This window comes from Mustelus asterias, chromosome 12 (assembly GCF_964213995.1).
Source record: "Mustelus asterias chromosome 12, sMusAst1.hap1.1, whole genome shotgun sequence".
NCBI classification, from domain to species: Eukaryota; Metazoa; Chordata; class Chondrichthyes; order Carcharhiniformes; family Triakidae; genus Mustelus; species Mustelus asterias.
The window spans coordinates 85365591-85392318 of NC_135812.1; the positions used below are offsets into that span (position 1 = coordinate 85365591).

The 26728-nt window shown below is 42.5% G+C and overlaps 1 protein-coding gene across 1 annotated transcript in view; it reads left to right on the forward strand.

Moving 5' to 3' along the window:
- Window positions 1-26728, forward strand: part of ccdc57 (coiled-coil domain containing 57) — a 180332-nt gene that overhangs the window by 128504 nt on the left and 25100 nt on the right. Inside the window, exons 12-18 of the mRNA XM_078225529.1 lie at window positions 1352-1534; window positions 3417-3517; window positions 11856-12056; window positions 13705-13761; window positions 23969-24197; window positions 24415-24539; window positions 25181-25312. Of these exons, the coding sequence (XP_078081655.1) occupies window positions 1352-1534; window positions 3417-3517; window positions 11856-12056; window positions 13705-13761; window positions 23969-24197; window positions 24415-24539; window positions 25181-25312 (1028 nt within the window). The remainder of the gene's footprint in view (window positions 1-1351; window positions 1535-3416; window positions 3518-11855; window positions 12057-13704; window positions 13762-23968; window positions 24198-24414; window positions 24540-25180; window positions 25313-26728) is intronic.

Sequence of the window (26728 nt, forward strand, 5' to 3'; positions counted from 1 at the left end):
TGTAGAGGGTTGTTTTTCAAGCTGGAGGCCTGTGACCAGCGATGTGCCTCAGGGATCAGTGCTGGGCCCACTGTTGTTTGTCATTTATATTAATGATTTGGATGAGAATATAGGGGGCATGGTTAGTAAGTTTGCCGATGACACCAAGATTGGTGGCATAGTGACAGTGAAGAAAGTTATCTCCAATTGCAACGGGATCTTGATCAATTGGGCCAGTGGGCTGACGAATGGCAGATGGAGTTTAATTTAGACAAATGCGAGGTGATGCATTTTGGTAGATTGAACCAGAGCAGGACTTACTCAGTTAATGGCAGGGCATTGGGGAGAGTTACAGAACAAAGAGATCTAGGGATACATGTTCATAGCTCCTTGAAAGTGGAATCACAGGTGGACAGAGTGGCGAAGAAGGCATTCGGCATGCTTGGTTTCATCGGTCAGAACATTGAATACAGGAGTTTGGACGTCTTGTTGAAGTTGTACAAGACATTGGCAAGGCCACACTTGGAATACTGTATGCAATTCTGGTCACCCTATTATAGAAAGGATATTATTAAACTAGAAAGAGTGCAGAAAAGATTTACTAGGATGTTACCGGGACTTGATGGATTGAGTTATAAGGAGAGGCTGGATAGACTGGGACTTTTTTCTCTGGAGCATAGGAGGATGAGTGGTGACCTTATAGAGGTCTATAAAATAATGAGGGGCATAGGTCAGCAAGATATTCAATATCTTTTCCCAAAGGTAGGGGAGTCTAAAACTAAAGGGCATAGGTATAAGGTGAGAGGGGAGAGATACAAAAGTGTCCAGAGGGACAATTTTTTCAGAGGGTGGTGAGTGGCTGGAACAAGCTGCCAGAGGTAGTAGTAGAGGCGGGTACAATTTTATCTTTTAAAAAGCATTTAGATAGTTACATGGGTACGATGGGTATAGAGGGATATGGGCCAAATGCGGGCAATTGGGATTAGCTTAGGGGTTTTTTAAAAAAAAGGGCGGCATTGACAAGTTGGGCCGAAATGCCCGTTTCCATGCTGTAAACCTCTATGACGCTATCTCAGTCTGATTTTACTGTTCCACTTAATAAAATCAAAATGGATTTGATAGCAATTAGAGAAGAATTTTGTTTCACCTAATAGGTTGAAAAAATAAGTTGCCTAAATCTCAGATTGTTGCTAAAATTAAATCCACTAGCATTACACTTGTCAGCTTGCTGTATTTTCCACCAACCAGCAGCACTTATTGAGGCAATTATTCTATTTTTGACCCAAGTATACAATAATGTGAACAGACTAGCGTAAATTTACTATATACTTTAGTTTGAAATTCATGCAATGTTGTTTCTCTACACTTCCAGAGTATGTTAAATCTGTTGAGGATGAGGTCTGTGAACTGAAACAGAAGTGCAGAAAGTTGGAAGGACAATTAGAGGACTTTCCAAAAGATTCCAGTAAAATCAAAGTTCCACTTCCAAGCATCCCTATTACTGCAGACAATGCCTATCTCCAGAACCACACCAGGATTTTAAATGAGACAATAGGTGAGAATACTGTAGTTTTTGGAATATACAGAATTATAAATTATACAATTTTAAAAATTTAATCCATCACAAAAATCCCCTAATCTACTGGCTTGTAATATATATATCTTTTTCCAGCAGCCTTATTTAATGTATTGGTAGTAATTGTTTTCAAGGTGTCGAATAATGGTAAGTCATCTTCTTAATTCATTAACCCAGATTGATTCCACCATTATTTTCAACCTCATTGTTATCCCAATTATTTTCCCTTTCTTCATTTTTGAGGTTGTTGGTCATTCCAGAGAATCAACATCACAGAGGATCATAATGTTGTCCACAAAATCAAGCAATGTACAGTTGATGGGCCTGTTTTTTAAATACAGTGTCATGCCCGTATTTGCTTGTTTTAGCAAGCACATAAATAAGAGGGTCCATTGAACATTAGTGGCGATAGAATCACTGAATGGTTACAGCACAGAAGGACACTTTTAAAAAATTAATTAAAGGGATGTGGGCATTGTTGGCTGGGTCAGCATTTATTGTTCATCCCTAATTGTCCCTGAACTGAGTGACTTACTAGGCCATTTCAAAGGACATTTAAGAGTTAACCACATTGCTGTGAAGCACATGTAGCCTAGACGGGTAAGTAAAGATGGGAGATTCCCTTCCCTAAAGGACATTAGTGAACCAGATGGGTTTTTACGACAATCGACAATGGTTTTATGTTCATCATTAGATGATGGCCATTTCAGATTTTGATTGAATTAAATTTCACCATCTGCTGCAATGGGATTCGAACGCAGGTCTGCAGAACATTACCCTAGGTCACTAGTCCAGTGACAATACCACTATGCCTATTTGGCCCATCAGGTCCATGCAAGCTGTTATGCAAAGCAATGTGACTTAATCCCTCATCTCTACCTTTTCTCCTTAGGCTTACAATTTTATTTTTCCTCAGATAATTATCAAATTCTTAAATGGGCACCTTGTTTGCCTCTTTTTATCCAGATTGGTTCCAATTTGCTTCTGTCAATCTCTGCGATTGACAAAGGTAAACCGTCGCTCCTTGTCCTTCTTGACCTGTCTGCAGTCTTTGACAAGGTTGACCATGCCATCCTCCTCCAATACTCTCCACTATCGTCCAGCTGGTTTGAACTTCACTTGCTTAGTTCCATTCTTATCCATCCAGTTATAGCCAGAGAATCACCTGCAATGACTTTTCTCCCTGCTCCTTGACCCTTCCTATTTCCTGTCCACATGTTGCACATTGGCGACATCATCCAAAAGCAGTGTCAGTTTCCATATGATGACCCCAACCTCTACATCAGCACCACCTCCTTTAACCCCTCCACTGTGTCTAAATTATTAGACTGCGTGTTCTATATCCAATACTAGATATATAGAAATTTTCCCAATATTGGGAATGCCATTGGAATAATTAAGATTGTGTTTCTACAGGGGCGGTTTGTAGAGTTAGGAGCTATACATTTGTAATGTTTCACCTTGTGAATAAAATTAAACTGAGTAAAGGTTGACTTCTGGTCTTCTCCTTCAACTGGCCGTGAGAGGTTTAACACAATAGCAGGGACTGGTTACGTAAAGGTGAAGGAGAAGACCGGAAATCAACCTTTACCCTATTTACATTTATTCACAAAGTGAAACAATACAAATGTATATTGCGCCACCGTTAGACACTTAACTTTAATTCATACAAATAACATGAATAACCACAGTGGTGTGAGTTCAAATTCTTCCATGTTGAGCTTAAGCCCATAATCTTTTGCTCGGTGATCAAATACAATTTTTTTTTGTGTGTTAAATGTACCTTCAGAATATTGTAATGGTTCTTTATGTACTGCGGATTTTTTTTTTTACATCTATCCCTTCCTTCCCTTTATATTAGCTGGCCTTCGTGCTGAAAAGATCTCCGCAGCTGCTACTGCAAAGAAGCATGAAGCTCGGATTGCACATTTAGACTCTTTTGTAATGAAGCTCACACAACAGGTAATGTTCTGCAAAAAGCTGGATAATTCATTTGGAAACCTACAGTAAAACTTTCTCTGAACAGATGCACAGATCTTCCAGTCTGCCAGACCGTGGCTAAAATCACTATCCAGGAAGGAAAAGATTACCCATTCTTGCTGATTCAGTAAAACTGCTCATTGTTAAAGCCCAATTCATTCAATCAATTCCAGATGATATGCATCTCCATGAGATTGCACGAGGGGGAAGTTTAAAAAAATAGATTTCCACTATCAGATAGGAGATTTCTGAAATTGCTGACTAATGGATAGAGGTAGACTAGTTAATGTTGATGATACCCTTCCATAAAGTTCGACTTTTAAGCTCATGCTGTGAAATTATTACAGATCCATTTATCACTAAAGAAAATTAAGAACAAACTTGCATTTATATAGTATCTTCCATGACCTAAGATTATCCTAAAGTGCTTTGCAAAGTGTAAATTTGTAGTTTAATCACTGTTGTAATGTAGGAAAATGCAACATCCCTTTTGTATGCGGCAAGGTCCCAAAATTAGCAGCGAGATAAAAAATAGATTATCTGATCATTTGTGATTGTTTGCTAAGAAATAAATGTCGACCGTGACAACAAGAGAACTCTTCTTCATAGACTGCCATGGAATCTTTATGTCTTTTCACAGTAACTTCATTGCAGTGTTAATGTAACACTATTTGTGACACTAATAAATAAACTTTAAACTTAAACTTTTAACCTTTATCATCCAACTAAAAGGGCAGATAAGCCCTTGATTTAAGATCTCAGCAGCTTCCTTATTACTGCATTGAGTGTCATTTTAGACTGTGCTGAAGTGTTGAATGAGACTTGATCTCGCAACCTTCTGACATAGTGGTGAGAATTGTCTCCAAGCCAAGGCTGACATCAGTGAGTTAAGCTTACTTCACATATATTTGAGTCATTGATTTGGAATATTGGATGTAATTGCTATTCTCCCATGTTAAGCAGTTGAATATTCCCACTATTGTTTCCTGCAAAATTTTATGTATTGATTACATCTATCTATTGTGGCAGGAAATCAAAGGCTCACTGCATTATTTAGATTTGCATACTTAGGGGCGAGGTTGATTTTGCTTCCTTCCTCTCCTGAAGGTATTAATTACATTCTGGGATATAGTTCCAAGGGCACATGTAGAATGGTTACAGCTGAGATGAGATGACCATTCGGCCCATCATGTCTATGCCTGCTTTCTGCAAGACATCTAACCTTGTACCATTCCCATGCTTTTTCACTGTAGCACTACCTTTATTTTTATATTTTCAGTTAACTATCCAATTCTCTTTTAATGGCCTCAGTTTTATTTGCCTCCACCACACTCTAAGGCAGTAAATTTCAGATCCTAACCATTCACTGCCAAAAAATATTTTTCCTCTGGTTACAGTTGTTTCTTTTGCCAATTACCTTGTATCACTGCCCTCTGGTTCTTGTGCCTTCCACCACAAGGAACAATCTCTCCCTATTTACTTTGTCCAGTAAACTCATGATTTTGAACATCTCTATCAAATCTCTTCTTAATCTTCTCCTTTCCAAGGAGGAAAGCCTCAACCCTGGATTTTTTCTGCATCCTCTCTAATGCCTTCAGGCCCTTCCTCAAGTGTGGCACCCAACACTGGACACAATACTCCAGTTGAGGCTGAACTAGTGTTTTATACAGGTCTTTCAGAATTTCCTTGCTTTCTTCCCATGTTTCATTTGATAAAACCCAGGTTGCTGTATGCTTTATTAGCCATTTTCTCAACCCGCCCTGCCACTTTATATAATCTGACACGTAAACCCACAGTTCCCTCTGCATCCTTGTACTCTTTATTTTATATTACCTCTCTTCATTGTTCCTATCAAAATGAAACAATTACCTGCATTAAAATGGATTAAATGTGTTACTTGTCCACCCATTTCACCAGTCTGTCCATGTCCTCTTAAGTTTTATCACTATCCTACTCACATGTTTAAAGATTTGTTCATGGGATGGGAGCATAGTGGTTAAGCCAAAGTTGGTTAAAGTGCTGCTGTCCATGCTTTATTGTGTACAGTAGAGGGTTAATAATTACGTTAATTAGACAACGATTTTAATGATGTAAACAGGACGTCAGAGTCAGGTGACCAAGAGGCTCTGAGAGAACAAGACAAAGAACAACTTGTGTCCAGAGAACAATGTACTTAACATAAGGTCTTGGATGTAAGTAGCTCTAAATAAATAATTTCAAGAGAAACTAAATATAGCTTATCTCTAAGACACCCATACAGTAAGTGAAACCTTATCAAAACATAGAGGCTGCAGTTTAAAAATGAGACCCCAGATTGGTAATTCTAGGGTGAAGATCTTTGAGAGTCTTCAGCAAGAATAATGATGGGTGCTCTGGAGGTGACAGTTTGAAAGATACCAAACAGCTTTGGGTTTACAAGAAAAGGCAAGAAAAAGCACCAGGTCGACATTGTGTATGGTCCACTGCCCCCTGCCAATTTTATTTTTGTCCTCCTTTGTTGCAAAGTTGAGATGTTTGCAAGGCAGGCAGAACTGCGATAGCAGAATTGGGTATACTCTGAGAAGGTGTTAAGAACCCCACAGATATTAGATGCGAGAGTATCCATAAACCCAGAGGAGTAATTGGAACACAGGTTCTTCAACATGTATTTGGTATAACTTGAGGAAAGATATGCAAACCAGTGAGGAAATTCCAGTTTTGCTGTTAGTATTCAAATAGAAGCATGTTTATTAACTCAAAAGAAGCACACAACAAGAAAAAAAAACACAATACAAAACAAAGGTACACTTAACCAAGGTAATGGCTACACGCATGCTGTCTGATGGAATTGACCCTGTTCCCATCTATTTATGTTCCTGAACTCTGAAAAAAGTCCCTTGTTCCAAATTAACATCCCACACAGTATAACTCAATGAGCTAAATGCAGCAAATAGTTATCACCCATGAGTTATCTTTAAGTTTAGAAAGTCCTTCTTTGGTTCAATATAGTGTTTCAATTAAGTTTTCAAAACAACTGTTTGGAGCCTAGAATTCTGTGCTCTGGGAGAGTTCCACTTTCCAGCTGGGCATGGCTTTTGTTGTGACTGTTTACCAGGTATTGTCCCCTCCTGCATGCTTAGAAACTCACCGGCTGCTATATACATTAATTTCTTTTTGATTTCCTTCAATCTAAACAACTCACCATGGACCAGGCTCTTAGCATAAGTGTAAATTATATTCTTATATCTTCACTTTGAAATCCCCTCTTCTACAGTTTTAACACCTAATATTTTATACTCCATTGTTTTACAAGTCACTTCAGTAAACACTTGTTTCCCTGCTGCTAAGCTAATTCGCATATCAAAAACCCTCCAGACAGCTGCACCTCTTATCTGTTCCAGTTCTTTATTTTATCCAAAACTTCTTTAATTTTATTTTATTCAATTCTTAAATCTACATTTTATTCACAAGCAGAGGGGACCAAATATTTTCTATGTGGATAGTCCAGACACTTTAAACAATTATGCAGATCCGAAATTCAATTTAGAGGAAGAAAGCTGGAACAAGCTTCCAACCATTTTGAAGTCCAGGAAATTGGAAATACAGCATTTCAACTTGATGATTTCTTGGGAGAAATTAAAGATTCCGATCAGCAGTTCTGGCCTGCGCAGCTGGAAGTCCAAGGATACAGAACAGAGTTTGAACTGGACACTGGGGCTGGGGCCACTGTCATATCAGACTGTCATATCACTGTCCTAATAGGACTAGCTTCAAGACTGGCTTAAGGAAGTAGAGATCCAGCCATCTAAAATAAAGCTAGAGGCCTGAGGGCACAGACCTCAAAGTAAAGAGTCTGTTCACTACAACCCTCAGGCACAAGATGAAAAAAACCTCTTTATAGAACGAGCAAATTTCTCAGCTTAGCAGGGCAACAGGGTAAGGACGTGGTCTCCTACAAAAGGTCAGTGAGGTAACAATGGAGGACAGTGGAGTAATACTTAGATCTGAATTTCCAAAGTTGTTCCAAGGACTGGGAAAGCTCTAAACTTGCAACAGAAATTGAAGACAGCTCATTACACAGTGAGCTGGTCTTTATTGCAAAAAAACCATCCATTGGGCCACAAGAGGAGACTGCAGTTCTGTCACTTCTGCTGGAAGAGCTTCTCGACCTTGGTAGGCTATTTTGGGACAGAGGTAAAATGCAGAAGCAGGTGAAGAGGTCCTAGATCTGTTTTCACTGCTCAATGCTTGTGAAGATCTATGTTGTCTCTATTGAGGAGAATCATTCTTTTGTTGAAGGAAATAAAGAGGTGAATTTGTCAACTTCTTACACTGAGCTCACCAATGATGTGCATCAACAATTGCATGCAGCCAGCAGAAAGCTATCCATGGAAGATGAAATGCTTAACTCCAAGTTTGTGCACAGCAATAGTGGAAGTTCAGAGCTTATTAATTTGTACAAATGTAAGCTGCAGTTCACACTTAGATTTCACCAGCAAGTCATGGATGCACTCAAATCAGTAAAGAAACAGAGGCCCAAATTACAGAGTTTTGCAGCTGAAGTGTACTACATAGGAATTTCAGATAGAGCCAGGTACAGAGCTTTATTCCTTTGTTGATGATGATGCAATCCTATTTTCTCATGCTGACCCCGAGATCCCATTGTCTGCAGCAGAGCAGCCTCACACTGAAACACACTTTAAAATGATGCCACTGACTCGAGAATGAAATTCCTACCCTAAAAGTGCTGGGGAAGTCTTCCTTTCCTTGTGTCTTAGTGTCTTTGGGGATGTTTTTGTTCTTTTCGTCTGCCAAGTTAATTCAGATCAAATTTTGAAGACTTCACTGGTCGTTGCAGCAGCAGTGAATGATACAGTGAATGGAGTTGAAAATGTTCCATTTTCTCAAGTCAGTGCTGTCACTTTCCCCAGTGTGCAGCGCAGAAGAAGACAACGGGCAAAATGTCAGTTCATTACCTTCCTTTTCAAGGGGTTTGATCATTCAAGTCCTGAAGGTTTCTCTCCTGAATCCATTATTCCTTGATTGGGTTTCATTACCTTTACATTCCAGTTGTTGTGAGAGTCACAGCCACAGGCCGCTGTGTATCCTATGAATTTAGACAATGAAAATTATCACAAGGTTACAGTAATTTGTTCAGGCTAAACTACTGCTGTCACTGCGCTGTGCCAGAATTGAGCCGAACGTTGGATGCTGTCCAGTTTCTGCCCCATAAATCTAGACTACATGAGATATCTTTTATTTTGATTGTTTGAAGAAAAATAATTGCCTTTTTTTTTAAAGGTTTTAAGTGCATGGAGGTACCAGCAATATAGTTCTCTTGCATTGAAGCTTCATAGCCTTTTTTTCCATTGATGAACATCAGTTTTTTTATAATACTGGGTGAAGAATGGAATTCTGTGCTTTGAATGATAACTAGAAAGGCCGACTTGCATTCAGATAGAACCTTGCACAACCTCAGGATGACCTGAGGTGCTTTGCAGCAATGAAATACTTTTTAAAGTGGAGCCACATTCGGATTTAATGCCACATTTACAATTGTAATGGTATAAATACAGCTCAGAAATCTCAATCAGAGCCACTGGATCCAAAGTTGTGATGATTGTATTGTGAGCCAAATCAACATGTCTACTTTAGTTTAACCCGAGGAGCTGACATATTGCCAAATAATTAGTAGACTAGAGCCGTCCTAAAGCCACTGAATGGTTTGAAGCTGACCATTGGATTTGTAGGTATTTGTAAGTGTGTCTGACTGCATACACTGGTTGATCTAATTTCCTCCAAAATCATAGAATCTGGAGCGTAGGCATTAGAAGTTAAAAATAGGAACAGGAGTAGATCATACTACCTTGAGCCTGCTTCGCCATTCAATCAGGTAATGGCAGATCTTCTATCTCAAGTCCACTTTCCCACGGTATCCCCATATCCTATGATTCCTTTAGGTAATGAATTGCCATTTTTGATTTTACTGCTGTAGAATAACAGTAATAAATTTAAAAATCCCATGATTAATTCTTGAATTGATTTTCACTCCCTTTGCCGCACACTAAGTGGGTAGTAACTGCTTAAAATGGGGTTGGAAGCCTTCCTGCCGGGTGAACACTGGCAATGTGGCTGATGCCATTTTAAAAAGGGTTGCATCCAGGTGTTTAAAGTGTCCACCGATTTTGGATGAGAGCTTCCATTTAATATGGAAATTGAGGTCCTCTGAAGTAATTAACATCACAGTTGCTAATTCAGGCAGTGCCGTCTTCGATTAGTTCTATGGGTTATGGAAGAGCAAAGGTATCCATTCATTTGGAGTTTAAGAGCCGTGGGGTTATGCTGCAACTGTACAGGACCTTGGTGAGACCACATTTGGAATATTGTGTGCAGTTCTGGTCACCTCACTATAAGAAGGACGTGGAAGCGCTGGAAAGAGTGCAGAGGAGATTTACCAGGATGCTGCCTGGTTTGGAGGGTAGGTCTTATGAGGAAAGGTTGAGGGAGCTAGGGCTGTTCTCTCTGGAGCGGAGGAGGCTGAGGGGAGACTTAATAGAGGTTTATAAAATGATGAAGGGGATAGATAGAGTGAACGTTCAAAGACTATTTCCTCGGGTGGATGGAGCTATTACAAGGGGGCATAACTATAGGGTTCATGGTGGGAGATATAGGAAGGATATCAGAGGTAGGTTCTTTACGCAGAGAGTGGTTGGGATGTGGAATGGACTGCCTGCAGTGATAGTGGAGTCACAGACACTTTAGGAACATTTAAGCAGTTATTGGATAGGCACATGGAGCACACCAGGATGATAGGGAGTGGGATAGCTTGATCTTGGTTTCAGATAAAGCTCGGCACAACATCGTGGGCCGAAGGGCCTGTTCTGTGCTGTACTGTTCTAAAAAAGATAAATCGGTGGCTCACAGACATAATCTAGATAGCCGCCACTCTGGAACTGCCACACTCCCCACGACTTACCTTCCTGACAGCAGCTCCAGTCTTTTCTCCTTTGCCATATCTTTGCAGTATCTGACAAGCTTTGCCATAATGCCAATTTGTCACCCTGAATACACCTAGTGAATGTGAACGAGGCCAAAGTCTTAAATCACATGGGGCAATTTGCTGCTGCAATGGTCATCCAATGGTCAAATTGGTCCCCTATCCTTGCTCCCATAGACTTGGAAATGTTGGAATTTTCCTGTGTTTGTCTTTTTTTTGGTTTTGGATTCTGTAATTCTGCTCTTTTCATGTTATGTTCGAAATGCAAATGAAAGGAACTCGTGCTTATATTCCATCCAAAGAGATTAACATAACTTAGCAATTGCACACTTCCGCAGTGTGTTCACCACCTGCATATATTTGGGGCACCTGTGTGCTCCAGTGATAGGTTGCTGTTGGGCCGGATTATATGCTTTTTGCAGGCTCCCCACACCCCAGCATAAATGTCAGGGACGAGCTCACCTCCACTTGGCATTCTTGCCCCAGGACAAGTTTTCAGGAATGGCCCTCTAATTAGTATGTGGTAGAACTTACCAACCATCTCCGGGTGGAAATCCTGCCTCATGGCGGTTCTGTACACCATCAGTGCCTAGCAGGACCAGTGGGCACTGCTGGTGCTACGGGACGACCAAGGAGTTGGCATTCACTGATGGATCCAGACATTCAAATACATCTGGGATCTCCCTAGGACCAGGCTGACAGACCCCAACAATTTGTTGCTGGACATGGCGGGTTGAGGGGGGAGTGGATTGGACTGGACAAGACCCAGCAAGAGGCAACCCCACCCTTTCCCCCTTTTCAAACAGCCAGCAGCCCACAGGGTTAAACCTGTCAAGCTGGAATGCTGGCCTCTCCTGCCACCCGTTAAATGAGGGTGGCAGTGGGATGAGGCCCTTATTTGGCATTAATTGACGACTGCAGGGCCTCAGTTGGGCAATGAGCAGGCAACCCAACCAACACTACCTGCACTATTCGTAAAATTGCAGTGGGAGAGGGTGGGCTTAATTTGTGGGTCCATCTGCTTGCTCTCCTGCACACAAGTGGCCTGTGAAATGCACCCATTATTTTTCTGGCATAAACCTTTGCATTTTTTTATTAGTATCAGGAGCAGAGTTTGGTAAATTTCATTGTTTACCATGTTTACTAACAGTTGTTAGCTGCTCTTCAATTATGATAAAATCCACTGTGTAATGCAGGATGCTCCTCACTGCCGATTGCACATAGGATTTCGGGGAACCCTGTGCTCTGATTCACATATATCGGTTTAGAAGAAGGTCTGAAATTGACCTATTTTACCTGGACTCCTCAGTGTGCTAATTCTGTGCTCTTGTTCTTTCTTCACAGACACGTCAGAAGCAAGTTGAAATTGACCAGTTACGATACGAATTAACCAGCCAGCAACAGCGAACAAGTGCAGAAACTCTGAGACTAAATGAGCGAATTGCTGAACTGGAGTTACAGTTGGTAGAAGCACGCAAAGAGGCAGATGAATACTTTAAGGGTAATCTTCAACAAAACTCAGAAGCAGTGGCTTTAGGAAATGAGGTAATGAACTAAATCCTACCTCCTCTGAGCAAACTCAAAAATAAATGTGATTCCTTTTTCAGGCCATTTTTCTTCCTGTTATTTTATGTCTTGAACACCCCTCCTCTGTCCTTCAGCTGGGTGGGACTGGACTCACCGGCTTCTATTCTTATCTATTCAGCCACAGTCACAGAATCTCCTGCAGGGGCTTTGCTTCCTACTCCCACACCATTACCTCTGGAGTCCTCCAAGGGTCATTTTTTTGCTCCCTCCTATTTGGCATCTACATGTTGTCTCTCAGCAACATAATCTGAAAACCCAGCATTAGGTTGATGACACCCAGCTTTACTTCATCACCATTTTGCTCAACCCTTCCACTGTCTGTGAATTCTTATTCTCGTTGTATGCCATCCAGTCTTAGTTGAGCAAAAACTTTGTCCAGTTAATTATTGAGAAGATAAACGTCATTGCTTTCAGTCCCTGCCACAAACTCCACTTCTAGTCAGCAATTCCATCTCTCTCCTTGGCCACTGTCTAAAGTGGAATCAACTATTTGCAGCCTTGACATCCTATTTGACCCTGAGTTTCAGAGTGCTTGTCAGCCAAATCAGCTCCATGAATGAGATTTGTCTGTTTCCACCTCCATAATATCATATGTCAAACCCCACTTCATCTCAGCTGCTGAAACCCTTATCCATGCATTTGATACTTCTAGACGTGACTATTCCAATGTTTTCCCAATCATTCTCCCACCCCCCATTAACTTGAATTCATCCCTAACTCTGCTGTCAGTATCTTAACTTGCACCAAGTTCCATTCACCCATCACCCCTGTGCTCACATATATTGGCTCCTGGTGCAACTGTACCTCAATTTTAAATTCTAATCCTTGTTGTCAAATACTTGCATGGCTTTGCCCCTCCCTATCTCGAGTCTCCTCCAGCTCAACAACCTTCCAAAATCTCTGCAATCATCCACTTTTGGCCTTTTGTGGATTACTGATTTTAATTGCTGGTGACCATGCCTTCAGCTACTGAGGTTCTAATCACCGGAATTCCCTCCATCAAACCTCGCTGCCTCCCTCACTGCATCTCTTCCTTTAAGAAATTCTTTAAAATCTATCTCTTCAATCAAGCTTTAGTTCACTTGTTCTAATATATTCTTGTATGGTTTGGCACCAAATTTTGTTTGATAAGACTCCCCTGAAGTGACTTGGAATGTTTTACTATGTTAAAGGTAATATATAAATACAGGTTGTTGGCTCGGATCAAAAACTAAAACATTCCCAGAGGGTAGCTGTTATTTTTTTTCTTTGGGTCTGGCAAAACATTTCCAAAATGTCAAGAAGGAAGAGAATGAGCAATTCCTGTTTCTGGGGAAAAAGTACTTTAAGTTAATTTAGTACCTACCCGTAATGCTGATGTGATTTCAGAGAAATGACCCTCTCTAGGCAAGTTGCTAATTTTAGTTAGAGAGGCAATGATGCAAGTCAGATGTATCTCATTAAGCAACCGCCATAAACTACAGCACATCTCGTGTCTGGTGTGTGAGCTCCATTGAGAAAGACCAGAGAACAGGTCACTTGCTACTTTTATACCTAGTAACCTATGAACAGTTTTGGAAGGATAGAAAGGAGAAACATCATTCTAAAAAGTGAATCTTCTTTGCAGGTTTCAGCTTTGAAGCTGGATTTGGTGAGTGGCCGTGCTCCAGTGGTAGTTGAACAGGTATGTGGTTATTTCATAGCTATTATTTACAAGGTACACCACAATGAGTAAAGTTTTCCATCCAGATTGCCTTTACAGGGTCTTATCTTTACACAGCTTCCTTCAGTAGAATAGTTCAATAGACTACTGTCCATGAAGAGGGATCATTCTGATTGTTAATGGGCAGTAAAGACCGAGCTCCAGGACAGTGTAATGGGGGGGTTCCTCAAAGATGTGCAAGGGAACCCCCTCTCCCCCCTGCCCTTGTCCCAAGGGGTTCCCAGGTAAGGATTGCACAGCAATTGCCTGGAAAGTGCAACCTACCAGTGGGCAATTGCCCTGCGCTGGGAACAATCCAAAAATGTGATTTAAATTACAAACTTCAGATTGTTCATACTTTATTCCATCAATAGATACCCAGAAAAAGGGTAACGATTGTCCAGACCCTCCATGGGGTTCACCCCACATTCCCAACCCCTAAGAACCTGCCACCTCCCCCATCACGGAATACCCCACGACCATACTACACTCCCCCAATTTAAGCTGCATCGTGGATTCCCCCAACCACCCCACACCCCTGATCCCCACAAACACTTTCTCCACCATGGGACACCCCTCCCCCCACGACTAACCTGCACCCATGGGACTCCTCCAACCACAGCCCCCCAACTATCTGCACCTATGGTGACTCCCAACCCACATGGAATTCTTCCCTCCCCCCCCCCCCCCCCAACCCACCCCACCCCCTGTTAAGATTGGACTCCCGACTCTCCCCACGCTCCCACTCCTGAGGCTGCAAAAAAGAGCATGGCCTCCTTACTTCTGATTTTCGAGCACTCACCTGAAGGCCTCAGGACTGTACTGTGATGCACACATCCTGCCCATCCTGAGTCGGAAGGTCAGGCAAATTTGGATCGAAAAAGAGTTCAGGTAAGAAAGTAGAAGTGGAGTGGCAATCCGACTCTACTTGCTACTCTGCAGAAATTCAGGCAAAATGTGTCATGACATTGCAAATGAAATCAATGTATAGTTCTTGTTACTATGCATAACACGGCAGAAAATTGCTAAAGCATTACCTGTGTGTGACTAACAGATTTGAATCTTTGCTAATGTACAACAAAACTTTGCAAGTATTTGAATGATTAAAACTGTCACATGTATTTTTTCTTTCAAACATCTCCAAAGAACTTTGTAAGTCAAATTATTTCTTACTATGGATTATATCAACAAACTCACCAATAATGCATTAATTTTCCGTGGTAGCAGATATATAACAAATATCTTCATAATTAAGTCCTTTCTTTTGAATTGATTTCAGACAGTAGGCGTCTGGACTTCTACACTGAGATCTTATGAACTCATATGCCAATTTTAGTTCTAAAGAATTTTAGTTCTATTTTTCATAGCAAGTGCTTATTTGCATTTATTTTATATTTTTTTTTAGTCTTCTATCAATGGAAGGTGCAGTAAATTCACAGAATTAAAAGCTCATATCTTGCAAATGTTCAGTTTGTTGCATTGCTTCCTACTAAACCAGATGCAACAGATTCAGGGGCTGCCTGTTATGTACACCTTCTTGCAGCAATGTGTTACTACTGGAACACAGGTCCCAGAATGGAATCCTGGCTCCATAGACTGTAACTTTTATTATTTGTTTAGAAACATAGATGAACAGAGTTACAGGGCTGCCAATTAACGTCTAACAAAAGAATAAAACATTTATTAAACATGAAAAGATTAACTATAATACTCCTTCATCCCACCTATATCTTCACAAATGTGCACACATTTTAAGGATAACATAAGTTACAAAATATATGATACTATAATGTTCTCAGTAAGTACACAGTCAGTGTAAACTAACAGGCCAACTGTGGTCAGACATACCACACTCTGAAACTAAGTGGCACATGCCACCCAATAGAAATTCTGTGGATGTTTCATCAAATCCTCCCAGATGCTCATCGCACTGTGAGCCAACTGGTCTCACTGGAACTCTGACTTCCACACAATTTTTTCCAAACTCCAATCCCAATGAAACATGCCTTGGAATCTTCCCCCAAACAACTCTTTCTCTCATATCTTTGTCTTCAGCAAGGATCCACTTCCAGGATTTCAATCTCTCCTTTCAATACTCCTCTACCTTGGATTGCTGCATGCATTCAATCTTCTGCACAATCTCTCAGGCACCCAGGCATGCCAATACAATACCACTGCTTCACAGGCTACATTAAGGTGTTACCAACCTTAGAATTTCTTCAGATGTCTGGCTTCTCATTAGCTGACATAGTCTGCACATTTGAGGTCAATCTTTAACAGGGAGCCTCTCTCTGCCCCTTTCTTTAAATTCATTTAAGGTACCTTGTTCAGATTCCAGTTCCTTATCTCTTTGACTTTAGTCTTCCTCGGACTTCTCTTTTCATTCCCTGGTTTCCAGAACTGTCCATTATTTAGCTTCTGGGACTTACTTTCTGCCCCTTACTCCATTATCCTGCCTCTCTGCTGGCAGATTCTGTGGGAGCTGCTTTCTTCTCAGGTACCTGGTTCCAAATGAATCACAACTGCTTATGTTTTTCAGTGGGTGCCCTGCTGGCTAAGCAACAGGCAAGTCTTTCTTTAAACCTGGTTTGTTTTCATGTCATAAACCCTTTAATTACAATGCAGACACAGCTTTAATGAAACCAAAACCCATAGACCTGCAGGCACCTTTGTTTAGCTAACAAACGTTTTAACCCCTTGCACAGGGGCCCTGATTGCACAGTTTTATCCCCCTGATCCTGCCTAGTTCTCCGCAAGCTTTGTTGCCCAACACTCGGTCCCCTCCTCCAGATCGTCTATGTAAATGGTAAACAGTTGAGGCCCCAGCACCGATCCCTGCGGCACGCCACTAGTCACCAACTGCCAACCAGAAAACACCCATTTATTCCAACTCTCTGCTTCCTGTTAGATAGCCAATCCTCAATCCACGCTAACACTTTACCCCCAACTCCGTTTACCCTAATCTTCTGCAGCAACCTTTTGTGAGGCACCTTATCGAACGCCTTCTGGAAATCCAAAAACACCTCTATTAAACATCTCCTTAACCTCCTCCACTCTAAAGAGATTCCCAACTTCTATATTCTATCCATAAAACTGATTAATTCTAGCCCCATTCTAGTATATCACCTTGGCAATGTCTCCAAGATCTTCACAAAATACTGTGGATTCTGGAATCTAAAACATAAACAGAAAATGCTGGAGAAACTCAGCAGGTCTGACGGCATCTATGAAAAGAGAATAGATGACTCAATGTCTTGAGTCTGGATGACCCTTCGTCAGAGCTCTCAAAAACAGCTCATCATCTATGCAGAGAGAAGTGTAAATAAATCAACAGTCACTGCAGTCTCAAAAAGGAGATTGAGGAGCGGAAGTATCGTACTACTGCAGTTCAAAGGAAAGGTCAACAATGTGTAATGAGACTGTTTGCTAAAATTGTACCAATACTTATACAGGGGTGGCACAGTGGTTAACACTACTGCCTCACAGCACCAGGGACCGGGTTCAATTCCGGCCTCAGGACACTGTCTGTGTCGAGTTTGCACATTCTCCCTGTGTCTGCGTGTGTTTCCTTTGGATGCTCCGGTTTCCTCCCACAGTCCAAAGATATGTGGGTTAGATTGATTGGCCATGCTCAATTGACCCTAGTGTCAGGGGGATTAGCAGGGTAAATGCATGAGGTTGCGGGAATAGGGCCTGGATGGGATTGTGGTCAGTACAGACTCGATGGGTCGAATGACTTCCTTCTGTACTGCAGGGATTCTATGATTCATCATTTGAAATGAGCTACTGGCATAATGACGTGGGTGCCCAGTGAATCAGTACTGTACTGTACTGGACAGCTGGTGTTCAAATACATTACGGTGGTTTTCGCAGCAGCATAACTGCCACAGTGACCTCTGGAACCATGGTTGCAGTGGGTTCTGACACCAAGGAAGACAATTTGTTGTGTGTCTTTGCCAAAGTGTGTGCAGATCCAGAGCAAACAAATGAGTTTGGACTACCTGACAGAGGAGGAGCGAAGGCCAATTGACAAGAAAGTGGTCAGACATAAAATGACCTTTCTGAATGGCCCTGATTGCACAGTTTTATCCCCCTGATCCTGCCTAGTTCTCTGAGGACATTACCAGAAGTATTTTGGAGAGGAGCGAGGACGCAGCTGAACAGCGTGTCACAAATTTGGAATACAAGGACTGAAATGGACTATACTACTGTTATGTTTGCAAGTTTTGATTTTATAATATGTATCTATACATTATAGAGTACTAGTAGTGTGAAACTCAAAGGTTTTTGAATAGTAAAGCCATCTTTGAATATCGATGGTTCATTTTGTTCTTAAGGGGAGAGGTGTGATGGTATGTGCCTTTAAGAATTGTATTTTAATCATGTTTCTCTGCAGTTTTTTCAAACAGGCTCTGGTAGTTTATTTTGGTACCAAAATGTCTGTGAGTGGCGACTTCTAATTGTTACTGAAGCAATATAATGAGCATCTTGTTTATTTTTAATCTGTACCTGATCAAGCACCGAAGTATGGCAACTAGGGGATTTTCACAGTAACTTCATTGCAATGTTAATGTAAGCCTACTTGTGACACTAAAAAAATAAACATTTTAAACTTTTGGACTAATGGAGTGTCCTGGAGTTCTGTGACCCTTTTGGAATTGTTGGGTGGAGCATGATTGACAGGTCAGGTGTTGCCTTTGGACAGTTTTTTCCCCACAGGGAAAATCCAAGGTTTTAGTCTCATTTTTGTCAGAAGCTGTTTGGACTGTAGACTGAAAGCATTGTTAATGTCTCTGTCTCCCTGGTTTTGCAAATCCTGCTGTCAGTGGTTTGCTAGCTAGAGGCTAGACGTGAGCAGTGTCTGTATCCCACTCTCTCTCTCAAGGTACGCTGAAAGTTACAGGGTTGGAAAGCCTCAGTGTTAATTCAACATCCAAAGGACTAATTCACAGCAGGTGTTAAAAAGCTGCAAAATCCAGCAACACATGAGCACACTTTTTTTTGTGCCAAGTCTAGAAAGAGGTGTATGTTTGTGGGCGTTGTTTGATTTGGAACAGTAAAGTTTAGCTAAGGTTTACACAATATCATGGTTTTTTTTGGTACTTGGTGAAAGAGATGCTGTTTTTTCTTATTATATGTCAACTGTGTTCTTAAATAAACTTTGTTTGATAAAAGCTTCCTAGTGGCTCACTTGAATCATACCTGGAGTGAAACACCGTATGTTCACCCATGCCAAATTCAAAGTCATGGAGTCATAGAGGTTTATAGCATGGAAACAAAGTGCAAGACTAATGGTCTAGGCTGACTTTGTGAAACGCCTTGGAGTTTCTGACCTGGATCATAACACCACGTAATGTTTTTTCACTTTAATGTTGTTAATAAAGTAGTGTCCGTTTATCCATTTAACATTGCCAGTTTCACTTGAAAGTAATTTGCCACAACATCCTCTTCTGTGGCCTGCCTGCACACAAAACCTTTCCCGCAACACTGCCATCCTTGCCTCCCGATGTTACTTTCCAGCTTACCTCCCTCCACCTCACCATGTTATTCTCTGGCTGGTCTGCCTCCACCCTGCCCTGTCTTCACATCTACCATATTCACTGCTCCCAATGCGGTCTCCTCTACCTGGAGAGACTAAAAGCAGATTGGGTGATTACTTTGCAGAACACTTTCGCTCAGTCCACAAGCATGACCCCAAACTTCCTGTTGCATGCCATTTCAACTCAGCATCTTGCTCTCGTGACTACATGCCTATCTTTAGCTTTCTGCTATTTTCCAGTAAAGCCCAACACAAGCTGGAGGAGCAGCATCTCATCTTCCGATTCGACACATTACAATCCTCTGGACTCAAATTGAATTCAACAAGTTATTTTCGACTGTGAACTTTCTCCTTCATCTTAAGCCCTTTTTGTTATATCCCATACATTTATTGTCTCAATGCAGACCACATTCCACTCTCTCTTTCCCCCCCCCCACACACATACACACACACACACACATGCTCACACACAACGGATCATTTGTTTCTTGTTCTTAAGTTTGCTACATTTTTGTTGTAATCTGTCCCAGCTGCAGTACAATATCCAACACACTTTCCCTCTCTTTAGTTCTGAGGAAGAATTAAATGGACGCGAAATGTTAGCTCTGTTTTTTTCCCTACTGATGCTGCTAAATCAGCTGAGATTTTACAGATTTTTCTGTTCTTGTTGTCACTCTCTGATCTGCTTCCTTCCACCCCACCCCCGCCCCCCTCCACCAAGTTGCTTTCCAGCCTACTTCACCCCTGGCATTGCCTCCACCCCTCACCCCTCTGTTCTTTGCCAGAGTAAAGTTTCAGCTGCTCGGCTCCTGGCTTCGCTGTTCACTTTGCTACTGGCAATGATTCTAGACTGAAGCTCTTAGGCCCCATCTAGTGGCAGAAGTTAAAGTTTAAAGTTTATTTATTCGTGTCACAAGTAGGCTTACATACATTAACACTGCAATGAAGTTACTGTGAAAATCCCCTAGTCGCCACGTTCTGGCATCTGTTCGGGTACACTGAGGGAGAATTTAGCATGGCCAATGCACCTAACCGGCACATCTTTCGAACTGAGAGAGGAAACCGGAGCACCCGGAGGAAACCCACGCAGACATGGGGAGAATGTGTAGACTCCACACAGACAGTGACCCAAGCCAGGAATCGAACCCGGGTCCCTGGCTCTGTGAGGCAGCAATGATAACCACTGTGTCACCATGTCGCCCAAGTCAGTGCAGAGTCCCAGGGTTTCAGCAGCTTCCTGCAACAACCAACTACTGTCACTAGATGGAGCCTGACCAATCTAAAATTACTGAGGCGATTAATTTTTTTAAATTATGTCCTATATTCTACTACTTTTATATTTAATTATTTATTTTAATTTGCAAACTGTTTCAGGTAGGAATGCACAGTACTGTACGCATGTGGTACAGTATTCAACTTGTACATTGGTTTTTCCAAGTGACAAATGTCCAAAGAAACCTAACTCTGGCTTTAACATTGATTCCCGTGGGAATTCATGATTCGCTTAAAGTTGTGATTTTCAGGATCACAACCATAACTTTAACCAAGGATTCCCTGTACATCTGGGCACCTTCCTTTCTCAACCAGAATGAGTTTGTCTAAATGATTATTTCTAATAGTTTGTCTCCACCCAGTTGAGTATCCAGGTGATTGTCTGGATGTTTTGCCATTGAAGTAGGAGATGGCAGCCATTCATAGTCCTGCAGGGCAGGTATTCCTAGTAAGGTTTTTCACACAGGTTGCCTCCATTACAATGGCTTTGGAATGTACAAGGTGTGGCGATGCCAATGTTCTGCCATCTTTGACTATGATTTCAAGTCATTGGAATGTGACTTTAGTCTTCTAAAAATTCAATTGATGGATTCTACCAGTAAATTCATAAAGTAATTTTGTATAAAGCATGGTTTCCCAACATTTGTTGTCTCTTTTTAAAAAAATTTGTACCTGCACTGGTTGAGTTTGACCATTCACCCTGATTTTCAATTGAAAATGAAAATGTATGCAATTTTTGAGCTATGCCACTACTCTATAGGGTAAAGCTTCCCTTTATATGTTGTTTCAAGAGTTCTGCAAAAGATACTAGGGCCCGAATCTTGTGCTGATTGAGTGCGCGTGATCGGCAGGCTCAGAAGCAGTTGTGATATGCGCTTCTGGCCGCAGTCAGATCTCGACCACAATTTCACACTGCCAGCCAAATAACCGACACCCAGAATGAAACGTGTGCTGAGAGAGACTCAGCGGTGCCAGGAGGGGGGCAAACAAAGTGAGGGTGAGAATGGGCGTTTCCAGTGAGCACCCTGAAGGCTGTGGAGCTGCCTCTGGGAAATGCTATTCTGTATAAATTATTATTTTTAAATTCATATATGGGACATGGGCATCGCTGGCTGGCCAGCATTTATTGCCTGTCCCTAGTTGCCCTTGGAGAGCAGTTGAGAGGCAACCTCATTGCTGTGACTCTGGAATCACATGTAGGCCAGACCAGGTAAAGATATCCTTCCTAAAAGACATTAGTGAACTAGATGTGTTTTTCCTGACGATCGACAATGGATTCATGGTCATCAGCAGATACTTGGTTCCAGATTTTTTAAAATTGAATTCTAATTCCACCATCTGCCGTGGCAGGATTTGAACTTGGGTCCCCAGAACATTAGCTGAATTTCTGGACTAATAGTCCAGCGATAATGCAACTAGGCCATTGCCTCCCCTGAGTTCAAATAAATGAAGCAGCACAGAGTCGCTGAGCAGAAACTGATAGCCAAGTTCCGCACATAAGAAATAAGAAATAGGAGCAGGAGTAGGCCATCTAGCCCCTCGAGCCTGCCCCGCCGTTCAATAAGATCATGGCTGATCTGACGTGGATCAGTACCACTTACCCGCCTGATCCCCATAACCCTTAATTCCCTTACCGATCAGGAATCCATCCATCCGCGCTTTAAACATATTCAGCGAGGTAGCCTCCACCACCTCAGTGGGCAGAGAATTCCAGAGATTCACCACCCTCTGGGAGAAGAAGTTCCTCCTCAACTCTGTCTTAAACCGACCCCCCTTTATTTTGAGGCTGTGTCCTCTAGTTTTAACTTCCTTACTAAGTGGAAAGAATCTCTCCGCCTCCACCCTATCCAGCCCCCGCATTATCTTATAAGTCTCCATAAGATCCCCCCTCATCCTTCTAAACTCCAACGAGTACAAACCCAATCTCCTCAGCCTCTCCTCATAATCCAAACCCCTCATCTCCGGTATCAACCTGGTGAACCTTCTCTGCACTCCCTCCAATGCCAATATATCCTTCCTCATATAAGGGGACCAATACTGCACACAGTATTCCAGCTGCGGCCTCACCAATGCCCTGTACAGGTGCATCAAGACATCCCTGCTTTTATATTCTATCCCCCTCGCAATATAGGCCAACATCCCATTTGCCTTCTTGATCACCTGTTGTACCTGCAGACTGGGCTTTTGCGTCTCATGCACAAGGACCCCCAGGTCCCTTTGCACGGTAGCATGTTTTAATTTGTTTCCACTGAGATAGTAATCCCATTTGTTATTATTTCCTCCAAAGTGTATAACCTCGCATTTCTCAACGTTATACTCCATTTGCCATGTCCTCGCCCACTCACTCAGCCTGTCCAAATCTCTCTGCAGATCTTCTCCGTCCTCCACACGATTCACTTTTCCACTTATCTTTGTGTCGTCTGCAAACTTCGTTACCCTACACTCCGTCCCCTCCTCCAGATCATCTATATAAATGGTAAACAGTTGCGGCCCGAGTACCGATCCCTGCGGCACGCCACTAGTTACCTTCCTCCAACCGGAAAAACACCCATTTATTCCGACTCTTTGCTTCCTGTCGGATAGCCAGTCCCCAATCCACTTTAACACACTACCCCCAACTCCGTGTGCCCTAATCTTCTTCAGCAGCCTTTTATGGGGCACCTTATCAAACGCCTTTTGGAAATCCAAAAACACCGCATCCACCGGTTCTCCTCCATCAACCGCCCTAGTCACATCTTCATAAAAATCCAACATGTTCGTCAAGCACGACTTTCCCCTCATGAATCCATGCTGCGTCTGATTGATCGAACCATTTCTATCCAGATGCCCTGCTATCTCCTCTTATCTCCTCCGCACACATGAGGACGGCCTAAACCGGGATGTTGGATTTATGTCACATTATCAGTCACCCCCACAGCTTTCCCCCTGGTCTTGCAGAATCTCACTAGCTGTTCTGTCTGGAGACAATACACATCTCTTTAACCTGTGTTGAATGCTCCCTCCACCCACATTGTCTGTACCTTCAAGACCTGGCTGGTTGTAGAGATTCGCATTCTAATTAGTATTCTGTAACTTGATTTCTGTGTCTGTTTGCACTGTTTGAGAACACATTTCCACTCCATCTGATGAAGGAGCAGTGCTCCGAAAGCTGATGGTATTTGCTACCAAATAAACCTGTTGGACTTTAACCTGGTGTTGTGAGACTTCTTACTTCAAATAAATGCTGCAGGCTGTATTTGGAAACAATGGGGGTCAATAAGATTGCCAGGAAAAAAATGTCAAACTTACTCACAGGCCTTTGTTGTTTTCGTCTCATCAAATGTTTATTATAGTATTTTCAGGAATAAGTTGGTGATTTCTTTTCCTCTTCTACTCCAGACTGAGCTTGTCAAGGAGCTTCAGGGAGAAATTCTCCAACTACGGCAGCGACTGGGTCACTCACAATTGGTTAACAGTCCCTCAAAACCTCAAAGCTCTGCTGTGTCGGTTTTGCAAGCCAAACTAAAGCAGACAGCTCGCTACATCATTCAGCTTTCCCGTGACAAACAGCAGTTGATTGAGATGGGAAACCGACTCCGAGCAGAACTGGCTGGATCTAAGTTAGGTGGTACGTCACCCAGTCACGTTACTTATTGTTCTTAGGTTTAGAAAATTGTAATTTGTGGAAATGTAAGAAATTCAGTCAATACAGAGGAAGGTCAAGTTCACGCTCACTTCCAGTTACTATATCATTTTCTGCACCTCACTCTTATGATCATGTTTACATTATCTCGCAGGTACTGTTTTATGTAATCATTAACTATCCTTTGTTTTCTCTTGCGCAGTTGTTCAACCTTCTGTTGCTGTAGGCCTGAATGATCTGCCTGCTCAGTCTCCCAAAGAGCTAGCACAGGAAGCGCAGAATCGTCTGTCTGCTTTGGAGCGCTTACAGTACCAACTCACCACACAGGTGATGATGTTCCCAGTCTTTGTAATATTTCTCAGCAGCTGCCTGAAATAAAGTTCCTCCCTATCAATCTACCTCACATTTTATCATAACAATGTCCTTTTCTCTTTGCCTCTTTTTATAGTCGTTTTTGTCAAATCTTTAGATCCCTTAGTCACCCACAACTCCCATGATTACAAGTTTAAAGTTTATTTATTAGTGTCACAAGTAAGCTTACATTAACACTGCAATGAAGTTACTGTGAAAATCCCCTACTTGCCACACTCCAGCGCCTGTTCGGGTACACTGAGGGAGAATTTAGTATGGCAAATGCACCTAACCAACACATCTCTCGGACTGTGCGAGGAAACCAGAACACCCGGAGGAAATCCATGCAGACACAGGGAAAACGTGCAGACTCCACACAGACAGTGACCCAAGCCGGGAATTGAACCCAGGTCCCTGGTGTTGTGAGGAGGCAGAACTAACGTTTGACAATCATGCAATGCTACTCACAGGTGCAATTTGCTGAGAATTTTGGCTCCTTCCTTATACAGCATTATCTAGATTCTGGTTGTCATTCGTATTTAGTTATTCCCATTAGTAGTTGAATGTTGTGCTTATTTATAGACTCTTAACTACAAATAAGTGCTGTATGATTTTAGGAGTTGCAATATGCACAACTGAAACCCTTCAAACAAGTTCCCATCACAGTTCAGCAGAATTCATCGGAGAGTGAAAATGGCCAGAACACCCAGAATACGAAAATTGGACCGAGAGCACAAATTAGAAATACGGTAAGGTGCTAAAGAATTAAAATTAAAGTCTTTCTGCCAATTGATTAATCATTTCAAGAAGTTGACTCAACAGAAGATTGGTTAACATACATTCTGCATCCTAAGTCCCCAAATTGCAACTGATGCCGAAGTGATTTTTTTTTAAGCCAGTCAGTGCAATAGTTCCAGTACTGAGCTACTAGATTCATCACTGTACTTTGGAAAATCTGAGATATGGATTCCTGTGATCAAAAGGAAGCATTTCACTGAAAAATAAGAACTTGCAGGTATTGGAGAAAGTTGCTTCATAACCATTTTGAGAGCAGTGGAGAAACTGGTGAATGTAAATGCAAGAAAACGTGTGTATGGGGGCAATTCTCCCATCGCGACCCGCAACTTTTCTGGTGGGTCGGGCTGGGAGATGCACGTCTTGGCCTTTTTCTGGGATTTGCGCATGCGCCAGGAACACGTGCGCATCTCCCAGAGCCGGAGAACAGACAGAGTCCAGACCACGCTGGAAACTGGCGGGAAGACAGGAGGGCGATTTTAATCTATTTTTCATGTATTTTAAATATATTTTGAATTTCACTACCGGGAACTTGCCGGTCCCCAATTGAATCTCACACCCCGTCAGGAGTGCTTCATTCCAGCAGGGTTCAGACTAGCTCCCCACTTTTGGGGAACTAGCAAGAGACCCCGCTGGAATGTAGGGGGAGGCAATCGAGGCCCCCCACGGGTTGGGTGGCGGGGGGGGTGGTGCTCCCTGGGCATGGCTTACTGTGGGCAGGGCTCGGGTGATCGGTGGGGATGGGGGTCCCGCTGCCACACTGCATGGGGATCGGTCTGGGCTAGGGGGGGAAGGGGTGGTCTGCCTGGGAGGGAGGGGGTCTGACCCCAGGGGGGGCCTGCCGGGGTGAGGGGGGTGGGGTGCCAGTGCTGGGGGGCATGAGCTGGAAATCGGGGTGCTCTGGGGCAGGGGGTGGGGATGGTCAGGGCTGGCCCGGGAATTGTTGTGAGGGCCACAATCGGGCCGTGGGGGGATCCCGGGCTGGCCAGCGATTGAGCAGGCCAGCAAACGGGGAGACTGACAGATCGGGACCACTGCGCATGCGCAAAGTTCCAGAACTGTCAAACTCCGGCGTGAGTAGGCCCCACCCCCCCGGGTTTTTAATGAGATTCCTGATTGTGACCTCTGCAGTGCAAAGAGTGGGGAGATTTGAGTGTGAAGTTGAACTGAGAAATCAATCATGATCTGAAACCGTTTTCCCACCAATTCAGCACTTTTGGGAGAATCGCCCCCTATATGTCTGGTGATTGTCGAACTTAAAAGCAGCTTGCACCATTTGAAACGACAAACATTTATTGTAAAGTTCTTTTTACCGCATTTAGACTTTGAATCTTGTGTTCATTAGTTAATGCTGCCACCCCTCCTGATTT